Here is an 11,354-nt window from a genome sequence, read left to right on the forward strand (position 1 = left end):
CCCCCCCCACTTGGTTTTCACTGCCCACCTGCCTGCCACAGGGCTGGCTGGCACCTTGTCTACTGGCCCTCAGCTCAAACATCACCCTGAAGTTCAAGCTTGGTGGTGCACACCTGTAATCCCAGCACTAGAGTGGTGGAAACAAAGAGTTGAAAGCTTTTATAGGCTACATATCACGTTTGAGGTCAGCCTGGGCTACGTGTGACTCTGTCTCAAACACAAACCACAAAAGATCACCTCCCAACCATACCACTCAGAGAAGATCTTCTGGTATTCTACTCATGACAGCTCTTAGCGCCAACACAAGGGTGTGAGTTCCTCAGGATTTTGCCCACTGTATACTGTCTTGGACCACTCTTCCCACTTAGGCTGTCCCTAGAATGGTGCCTGGCATGTAGCAGACACACCAGAAAGCTTGCTGGGTGAATGAAGAGATGGTCAAAGGGCCACACCTCCATCTCTGATCCAAACCTGAGCTCCCCAGGGAAGACAGTGTGTCTATTCCTTCCTCAGGTGCCAGATGCCTGTCACAGCGCTATGCAAAGGGACACACAGACGTGTGCTCTGAATAAGGGTGTGTGTGTGTGTGTGTATACTGTGAATGCAACGAGGCATTGGAATGAGAGACATTAACCACTATTGAGGTCTATTTCTATGAAGTCATTTGGGGTTTTGTGTATATAGTATATGCAGGTGCATGTACACATATATGTGCCTGTGTGTAGAGGCCACAGGATAACTTCAGGTATCGTTCTTCAGGCACTGTCCACCTTTTCTTGAGGCGGTCTCTCGCTGACCCAGAACTCAGCCAGGGCCTACTGGCCAGCGAGCCCCAGGGACCTGCTCTGGGACTACAAGCGCCTGCCACAGCACCTGGAACTTTCATAAAAGCATGGGTTCTAGGGAGTGAACTCAAGTTCTTGTGCTTGCAAGGGAAGCATTTTACTGACTATGCCATCTCCCCAACTCCTATTTAGGTTGCAAAAATGTCAAAGAAATGTACATGCCAACCGCCTAAACTGAACAGCTATAGTACATAACGCTGTCTTTTAGTCAATTTTAAGGCATCATCAGTTGAAGAATACAGAATTCTTTTCTTTCCCGTCAAGACAGAATCAAATTATGACATGCCCTAGATTGTTCTATGAGAGATAATAAAATACAGAGACAGAAATTGTGCATCTTAAGGGTGGAGACTGCAATGTGCACACATATCGGGGGGCAGTGATCACAGAACTGGTAACACTGGAGTCTCTATCCTCTATCTGCCCCCTCCCTCAAAGGATGGGACCCCCATGTGGCCCCCAGGGAGTGGGGCTGAGTCATGGAAAAGGGAGCTGCTGAGGGATCGGATACCTAGAGCAAGGGAGGCTGGATGCTCTCCCAGTCCATGAGGCTCCAGGAAGAGGGGTGCGGGGTCACAGAGCAGCCCCCAGGGCGAGGTGGTGGCGCTGGTGGTAGTGGTGACGCAGAGATAGTTACCGTGACCCGGAACGGTGTTGTGGCCGAGGGCTCCATGCCGGGGCTCTTCTCTGAGAGGCTGCCTGGCAGGCTGCGCCGGGAGCCCGGCCTTTCTTGGGGTGACTCTGTCAAAGAAGGAGAGGGAAGGTAAGCAAATTCAAAAGCCCTGAGATGCTATGGCTTCTGCCACCCCCATCCCTAGATCTGCACGTTAGCTAAACTGGTCCCCATAAAATGAAGCAGCCCGGGGCTGGGGAGATGGATCAGTGGTTAAGAACACTGGCTGCTCTTGTAGAAGACCTGGGTTGGGTACAACCGTATGTGACTCCAGTTCTAGGGGAGTAAACACCCTCTTCTGTCCTCTGCAGGCATTGCACGCACGTGGTACACTTACATGCAGGCAACCAAATACTCATACACATAAAATAAAAACAATTAAAAATATTTTAAAAGGCTAAAATAAAATGGAGCAGCCATTGTGACAAGAATACCACACCCCCCAGAAATTCTACCCCAACAAGTACACCCAAAAGAACTAGAAACATGGACCCAAACACTTCTCTGAAATGTTGACTGCAACATTATCCACGACAGGCACATGGCAAATATAGCCCATGTGCCCATCCAAAGATGACTGGATAAACACGGATACATACAGCAGTGGAACATCATGTGTGCAATGTAGATGAACCCCCAAAACATGCCAAATGACATGAATCAGACACCAACGGGCAAATACTGGACAATTTCCACCTATGGGAAATGCCTACAATAGTCAAATTCATAGGAAGTAGGCCAACAGTTACCAAAGCCTGTGGGACAGGAGAGAGGGAGGTGTTGTTGAATGGTTCTGGATTTCTGTTTAGAAGGATGGAAAGGTTTTAAAAATGGAGAGTTGTACAACTGTACATTGCAAATATATTCAGTGCCACTGAGCCATGCACTCAAAAATGTCTAAAACAGGACTGGGGAAAACGGCTCAGTCAGTAAAGGGTTTGCCACACAAGCACAAAGACATGAGTTCGGATCCCTAGCACCTAGAGAGAGCCAGGTGTGCTAGAAATTCTAGTGCTGAGGAGAAGACAGAAAGACTCAGGGCGCTTGCTGGCCAGGCAGTCTAGCCAATCAGTGAGCTCCAGGTCCACTGAGAGCCCTTGTTTCTAAAAACTAAGTTGGAGAGTGATGGAAGAAGATCCAGCATCCATCTCTGGCCTTCACGTACACACATGTACCTGTAGACACCTGCCTGCGTGCTCATATACACATACATACAGAGATGGTTAAAATGGAAAATTGTATGCATTACCACAATTTTGTTTTGTTTGAGATAGAGTCTCATGCACTCCAGCTAGCCTTGAACTTGTTATGTAGTTGAGGATGACATTTAACTCCCGATCCTCCTGCCTCTACCTCCCAAATGCTGGATTATAGGCTGGTGCCACCATGTCCAGCTTTTTAACCATTTTTTTTTTAAAAGGCTGCCCAAATCCTGCACTTCAAGCTTACAGCCTTGAGTGTACTAAGCACCCTGTCACAAGAGGTAGACAGATAACTGAGCCTTTTCCTGGAATGCTACACTGGGTGAGAGCTTGGAGGACCTGCCTCTCTGGTCCCTTCGGTCTAGATGTGTGACCTCTGACTTCCAATCCAGGCCTTCCTTTCCAGAGGCTTTAGTGTTGGGAGACCTTCAGGGAACGGGCAGTAATGGAGTCAAGGAAGGCAGCACAGCTCCAGCAGGAGATTGCTGGAGGGGAGAGGAGGGCAGGGCAGCCACAGCTTCCCACAGTTTTCTAAAATGTGAAATACTCATGGATTTGTAAATGGTGACAGCTGTGGGGGGTAGGGGTGGAGGAGACACAATTGAGCCAGGTCTATTTAAGACCTGAGTCAACCCAATCCAACTGCTTCCTTGCCCAGGACCTTAACTGCTATCCCTTTTCTAGCTCTGGAGGTGTCCCCTGGACACGTGTGTGCGCACGCGCGCGCGCGCACACACACACACACACACAGAGGACTCTCTCCAGCTCTCTCCGCCAGCCTGCCCCCTGGACACGTGTGCGCGCACGCGCACACACACACACGCACACACACACACACACACACAGAGGACTCTCTCCAGCTCTCTCCGCCAGCCTGACTATCCAGAGTGCCCTGAAGCAGATCCTTTGTGGCACTCCTGCCCATCAGCTCTGCCCCCTCTGCCTCCTATAGCAATGGCTGGGTCTGTCTCCTATTGAGCTGGCCACTGCAGTGTGTGTGTGTGTGTGTGTGTGTACTGTGGAACTCCCAACGCCCACATTAAGCAGGGCTACATCTCCATGTCCTTAGTGCCTCACACCCAGCCTGATGTGTGGGGTGCTTAGGAAAGACCTGTTGACTCACAAAAAAAGAAAAAGATAGGGTGGAGGTTTCCCTGTGTGCACACAAGGGCACACAGATACATGGAGCAAGAGACAACACCCTGGAAAACATGTACATATACTCATGTTTACGCAGATGCTCCCACATGTATACCCCAGGTGCACAGAGAGTGGGGATGTGTGTACAGACACAAGACAGACGGCATAGGTGCTCACAGGGCCTGGTCCCCAGAAGGCAGGACAGTCACCCAGGATACCCCATCTGTACTTTCCACTCCATTCTCTCCTGATTGAAAAGGAGTCCCCAGAAGCATGAAAGGACAGAGTTTAGCCCCTCACTCAACTACACTAAGCTCTAATTCAAGCCCTGGACCACCTCTGCCAGAAAAGCCTCTTTCCCAGGGGCTCCTGGAGGCAGGTGGCAGCCATCTCCAGCGCCCTGGCTGTTCCCTTGCTGTGTTTCCTCATTAGAATTTTCCTCACCCATCCTCTACCACTCTGCTAGTCACACTCCAGAGACACCCACTCTTTCTGGAGGTTTCCCTAGGAAATCTCTTCCCACGCCACTCCCCGCCCTATCTGCCTTCATGTCTCCTCCCCCAACCCAGCCCAGGCCAGGATCCTTCCTACCAGTGCTCTGTGACAGGGCACACCTCCTGCTTTGTGGGGGCGGGGGTGGGGGTGGGGGTAATGTCCTGCACTCCCTTAATGGCTGTCTGGTGGCTTCTGACAAGTGCTTCTCACTCAGCCTTTAGTCTGAGCACTAACCCTGAGCAACCTTTCCAAGCTCTTTTCTTCCCAGTACCCTCACGTATAAATTTTTTAAAATTTCTGTTTTTTATTTTATGTGTATGAGTATATTGCCTGCATGTGTGTAAGGACACCTGTGTCATGCAGTGCCCGCAGAGGTCAGAAGAAGGCGTCAGATCCCCCTAGAACTGGAGTTACAGACAGTTGGTAGCCATCATGTGGGTGCTGGGAATCGAACCCAGGTCCTCTACAACAGCAGCCAGTGCTTTTAACCGCTGAGCCATCTCTCTAGTCCCCCTTGTTTAAAATATTAATACCAAAGATAGAATCTTTTAAGTACTGTACACAGTGCTAGGCTTTATACCAAAAAAAAGGTAAGATTTTTCTCCTCCTTGGAGAACCAGCTTTTGGCCGGCCTGGGGCAGTATCACCCCCACTGAGAATGTGTTTTGGTCCCTTTCAGATAAAATCTCATATGACAGCCTGGACAGCCATGGTGTGCACCCCTTTCCAGATGAGGAAACTGAGGCTCCGAGATGCAAAGGTAAGTCTGGGTAGAAAGTGAGAGTGTCTGCAGGGATTTCCATGAAGAGCTCCCCAAACCCACACTTAGGGCCTCAGGGAAGGCAGAAGTAACAGGGTGAGGGAAGGGGTCTGCATTTAATCCTGACTGTGCTGTGTGGCTTCAGGCCATCTCCTTTCCTCTTCTGGACTCTAGACTGAGCATCAACACAGTGAGTCAGGTATAAGGGCAAGGAGCATCTCCACTCCCCCAACCCCAAAAGACTATTTTACATAGGAAAAGAAAACAGGGAGCTGACTCCAGAGACCTAACTGCCCATACCACTGTGGATCTCAGTTCATCTCAGTACCTTAGGCCCAAGTACTGTTGCTTCTGGCTTTTAACTTAGCAATGCAGCATTTTTCCAGGCTGGGGAGACTGATACAAGCCAGATCCAGAGAAGTTAAGTGAGTGCTAAGATCACACAGCACCAAGGAAGTATCTACAAGAACCGATCACAGGAAAAGAGATCCAGCAATCTTAGGGTCTCCTGCAGACCTCCCTCAGAGGATGGTCCAGAAGTCTGTCCTCATCTCAGATGCCCAATGTGACCTCTACATGACCTTCCAGGAACCTAGTCTGCAAAACTGGGTCCTAGGATCAGCTATCTGATCCCATATACCCTTTTCCACTGAGAGGAAAAATAAGAAAAAGAAAAAGAAAAAGAAAAATCCCCATTTATCCAGCAAGGCCCAGCTGCCTTCCTACTCTAGGAAGAAATGCATCTTAACCTTCATGTGTTTGCAAAAAATAAATAAAATAAAATCCGTTTCATTCAAATGCTGCTGGCTTGGTTGCCATGGATACCATCTAATCATGAAGGATGACTGTTACTTGTTCCCATGGAAACACGGTAGCTGGAGGAACATCCTGTAATTTCAGACAAGACACCAAATTTCAGCTGTCGGGTTGCACTGCCCAGATCTTAACAGTTGAAAGCAGGTAGAGGCGGTGACCACAAACATGGGTGTCAGCAGACTTGGGTTCAGCAGATGTGTGGAAAGAAGGTGCTGAGGGGGCATGCAGAAGGGGGTCTTCAGTGATCAGGAAAATGTAAGTCAAAACTACCAGATACCATTTCACACTTTCATATAGGCTTTAGTCCAGTCCAAAATCGAAAGTAATTAAAAGAAATTAATAAGAAACAGATCCTGAAATGAAAATGAATAGTGATTCCCAATGCAGGCAGAGATAGACTGCCACTCTGTCATCTCTGCTGGAGAAATGAAGGCTTTGGAGAACAATCTATAGTAGCTAGTCAAAAAATGACAGTCTCTCTCTCTCTCTCTCTCTCTCTCTCTCTCTCTCTCTCTCGCAGTCTCTCTCTCTCTCTCTCTCTCTCTCTCTCTCTCTCTCTCTCTCTCTCTCTCTCTCTCTCACACACACACACACACACAAAGAACAACCAGAAATCTATCCCTCCTACAGGTCCAGTCTAAAAAAATCATCTTCATCTTGTGTGCACAAGGGCTTCACAGAGATGCCTGATGAAGCTCTGTGTGTAGCACAGAGAAGAGGAAGCAGCCTAAATGTCCACCAACAGAGGAATGCATAGATATAACTTGAAATAGGCATTCAGTGGACTACTATATGGCACAGAAGAAGGTGCAACTCTCAGGAGCACCTGCACATGAAGCACAAAGACATAAAAACTAAATTTATATAGATTAGCATTAATATAGGATGCTGAGTAGAAAAAAAGCAGTTGCTAAACAAGAAAGATTATGATCCTCTTGTGTACATTTTTTTTTTTTTTTTGACAAAGGGTCTCCCTGTAGCCCAGTTGGCCTGGAATTTGCTGTATAAACCAGGCTGGCCTTGATCTCACAGATCCACCTGCCTCTGCCTCCCAAGTGCTGGGAGACCCTTTCTCAAAACATGTTTTTATAAGAATGTTTATAGCAGCTTTGCAATAACCCCAAAACTGGACACAACCAAATACCCTGTAATAGGTAATCGGTTAAATAAACTATGGTATATCTACAATGTGTAAAGAATAATGAGCCAAAGAAACCCATAGCCTGATGCCTGAAGTCTGTGAACATATGGCTCCAACAGGGCAGAAAGGGACTCTGCAGATGTGTGCTTGAGGATAAAGACTGGGAGGTGGAAGATAACCAAGAAGTCCCTAAATGTGGGAGAGGCAGGAGGCAAGAGACAGAGAGGTTCCAGGCTCAAGAGGGACTCCATCTACCACTGCTGTCTGAGGCACAAGAGTGGCCTCCATTTACAGACCAGAGAGGACTCAGGGCAACAGCCTGCAAGCAGACAGGAGCCTCAGTCCTGTAACTGCAGGGAACCAAATTCTGCAATGAACAATAATAACATGATGGAACTTTCCTTTTATCTGTTTTGTTTGCTTTTGGTTTTTGAGGCAGGATCTTGCTCCATAGTCCAGGCTGGTCTTGAACTACCACTCTCTTGCCTTTGCCTCTGGAATACTGGGATACAGGCAGGTGCCGCACTCTGCGTGGCATGAAGTGAGTTTCTCCCTAGAATCTTCAGAAAGGAATGCAGACTGCTACACTTTGATTTGTTCTGGCAAGGCCAGGGCCAGATTTCTGGCTACAGAACTGTAAGACAACAAACAATGTTCTGTAAGCTGCTAAGTTTTAACTTATGCAGCAACAATAGAAACTGAGAATCAGGGTTGCAGGTATAGTGGAGTTCAACAGCAGGGCTCATCCTTGGCAGGTCTGAGGCCCTGATTTCATAGTGGGACAGGGAAGGAGGGAGCCAGAACAATCAGAAACAGAGAGGAACTATCTAGTCAGCAGTAACAACAGCATGCACTATTGATCCACACAATATGGATGGAACTTGACAGCACCCCGCTCAATAAAGAAAGTCAGCATGAACACGCTCCATAGCACTGACCCCATTCAAAGCAATGAAATGGACTGAGGATGTAGCTCAGTTGGCAGAGCACTTGTGTGGCATGCAAGAAGCCCTTGGTCTGATCGCTAGCACCCTATAAAGCAGGCGTGGTGGTGCACACTTGTAATCCCAGCACTTGGGAAGAAGAGGCAAGAGGATCAGAAGTTCAAGGTCATCCTTGGCTACATAAAGAGTTCAAAGCCAGCCTAGAAAACATGAAACCATGTCTCCAAAAGCATAACAATAATAAAAAATCAGGTCGGGTGTGGTGCATACCTTTAGTCCCAGCACTCCAGAGGAGAGGCAGGCAGATCTCTGTGAGTTCAAGGTCAGCCAGGGCTACATAGAGAGACCCTGTCTCAAAACAACAACAATCATAATAAATAAAGATCAGAGTGATAAAGCAAGGTGGAGGAAAACAGCCTAGGACTTCCAGGGGCAAGAGGGGGTGGGGCAGGTGGACATGGCCACTAAGGGCAGCACCAGGAGGTGTTGGGGGTGGCAGGACAGTCCTGTGGCCTCACTGCAGTGATGCTTACAGGAGTCTATGCATGGGATGAAGGGGCAGAGGACTGGTCCATACACATCATAGCAATGTGCAGAAGAGACAAGAAGGAGGGTGGGAAGGCGGCCAGGCACTTGCTGTTGCATTCTCTTCTCTTGGACATAAGCAACCTCACAGGACAACAGCCTTGGTCAAGGTGACCCCAAGTCTATGATAAAGCAAGCCCAAGCGAGGCTGTTTCCCCTCTTCATCTTAGCAACCCACAAAGACAATGCCATCACCACCCACAAAATACCAAGCCTACTCCTCCCCTCCACAGTATGAGAGGCCACTACTTCTTTATCAATGACAGTGTTAGCAGCATGCCAGGTACCTCTCCCAAGAGACAACAGTCAGGACATTATGGGGGCGGGGGAGGGGGGAGTGGGAATCATGAGTTCTAGACTAGCCTGAGGTACATAGTAAGTTCCAGCCTGAACTAAAAAAAGATTCAGGATACCTGGTCTGGTCTAGCCTTGCCTCTCTCCACTTTCTGATAGCAGCGGATAATGATCAGCCACAAGCCCCACCTCCCTAGACTGCACCCAGGCCACCCAGTCACTAGCTCAGATCCCAAGGAAGGCTTTTTCTGAAGTACTCTCAATAAACTACTCCTAATGAGTCAGATATGCCTTACCACCAGAAGTAAGAAGAGCAAGTCATTCGCTAGAATGTTCCTGGTGGTCCCTTGGCCACAGAGCATTGAAGCAGGGGGTAGATACTGTGGTTATCCAAGAGAAAGCCAAGGGCAAAAGTTCTCCATGGGCCCCATCTGTACTGTTGGAGCACCCACCTGTAAATTTGTAATTATGTCAAAACAAAAGTTACGTTTTACCGTGGCTGGTTAGGCTGAAATGTACTTGTAGTCTTGGGACTAAAAGCGAAGACACCTTACTTCCCACGTACATATGTACAGTCTCATAGGGAAATATCATAACCCCCTTTTCAGAGGTTCTCTTTGGAGAACAAGAGGGGCTAAAGGGTGGGAACAGGTGATGGTACCACTTACTGAATGAAAACTAATGATGCCTTCCACAAACTAATAGTAGCATTAAAATATATACAGATGACATGGTAGTTCAGTATAAATTGTTCCCCGTGTCTATGTCTGAAGAGGAAGGAAATGAAAATACAATAAAAAAGAAAAGCACTACATCAAAATTAACAGCAGCTTAAATAACTGGACATCAGGGGAAAGGATTAGGAAGGCCCCAAAAGACTCTGGACAAACACACGGGTGAGGGGCACAGCTCCCAAGATAGAGCTGGACAGACTTGGGCAATGGCCAGGAGAACGGAGCAGGGAGCTCACAACTTTCTAGACGGAGATCTCAAGCAGTGGATGCCTCTGTGTATGTGTGATATGTGGTATACGTTATATGTGTGTGGTACATGAGGATGTGTACAAATGTATCTATAAGTGTGATGTATGTGATGCAGTGCTATATGTGTGTGATACATGTGTGATGTGTGGTAGGGTATGATGTGTGTGATATATGTGGTGTAAATATTGTGAAGTGTGTGTGTGCATGCGTGATGTATGTGATGCATGTGGGATGTGTCTTTGTAATGTATGTGAAGCATGTGTGTGTGTGTGTGTTAGGACTGAGAAGCTGGGGCCTGTGTCTTCATCCCATATGAAGTGCATCGTGCTGCTCTCTGCTGATGACTGTAAAATACCATGTGGGTAAGCTGGTTGGCGTCCTGCCTCCCATTGCACAGCTTCCCAGTCCAGCGTCTGGCCATCCATCTCTGAGGCAGGTGTTACTCGGAAGTTATTAACCCTTCCCCACCTGTGACAGGCAACTACTAGCTCCCAAAGAGCCTATATCCTGCCCCTGGGGCCTGTGAAAGTGTCATTTCATGTGGCAAAAGGGACTCTGCGGACATGTTAAGATCTTGAGATGGGAAGGAAGATTACCAGGTGAACACAATGCAATAATAAAGATTTTTTTATTTTTATAATCTTACTGTGTAATTAGGCTGACCTTAACCTTGGGGTCCTACTGTGTCAGTATCCCAAGTCCTGGGGCTTCAGGCATAAACCACAAGGCCCTGCCACAGAAGGAGGCAGAAAAGTCAGAGGAGATGGTGAAAGCTAAATTCTCAAGGAAGCAGCAGGAGGAGAGGGGTGGGGCAGTGAGCCTAGGAACATCAGCAGATTCTAGAAGTTAGAAAAGGCAAGACAAGGGATTCACTCAGGGCCTCCAGAAGGCTTACACTCTGTGACACTTGACCTTCATTCACTGAAACTGACTTTAGACTTCTGAGCTCTAAAACTGCAAGATAAAACATTTGTGTCTCTTTAAGGCACAGGGACTTCAGTATTTGTTACAGTAGCCACAGGGACTGCCCTATTCATTATAGTAGCTATAAGACATTAATACACCCTCTAACCAAGGCTGAAGTTATGATCCAAGTCTCTGGCCTTCCATCTTTAATGTAGGCTGGAGAAGTGACTTGGTAGTTAAGAATGTTACTTTTCTTGCAGAGGACCCAGGTTTGCTTCCCAGCACCCACATGGCAGCTCACAATCATCTGCAAGTCCAGTTCCAGGGAATCTGACTCTCTATTCTGACCTCTGCAGGCATTGCACAAATGTGGTGTACATACACATATGCAGGTAAAACACTCACACATGTAAAATAAATTAATCTTTTTTTTTTTTTTTAAATTAAACTAAGCCAGCTGTGGTGGCGCACACCTTTAATCCCAGCACTCTGGAGGCAGAGGCAGGCGGATCTCTGTGAGTTTGAGGCCAGCCTGGTCTATATAGTGAGCTCCAGGCCAGCTGGGGCTAC

General features: G+C 47.7%; 1 protein-coding gene across 10 annotated transcripts in view; it reads right to left on the bottom strand.

Moving 5' to 3' along the window:
- Positions 1-11,354, bottom strand: part of Dab2ip (DAB2 interacting protein) — a 189,780-nt gene that overhangs the window by 95,754 nt on the left and 82,672 nt on the right. For 9 of the 10 annotated variants that reach the window (XM_017798253.1, XM_017798249.1, XM_017798252.1 and 6 more), the window contains exon 2: positions 1,483-1,586. In XM_017798253.1, the coding sequence (XP_017653742.1) occupies positions 1,483-1,586 (104 nt within the window). Of the gene's footprint in view, positions 1-1,356; positions 1,587-11,354 lie in introns of those variants that run through there. The other variant, XM_017798255.2, reaches the window with a different exon arrangement.

Source organism: Nannospalax galili, unplaced genomic scaffold (assembly GCF_000622305.1).
Source record: "Nannospalax galili isolate Female #2095 unplaced genomic scaffold, S.galili_v1.0 scaffold34, whole genome shotgun sequence".
Taxonomy (NCBI): Eukaryota; Metazoa; Chordata; class Mammalia; order Rodentia; family Spalacidae; genus Nannospalax; species Nannospalax galili.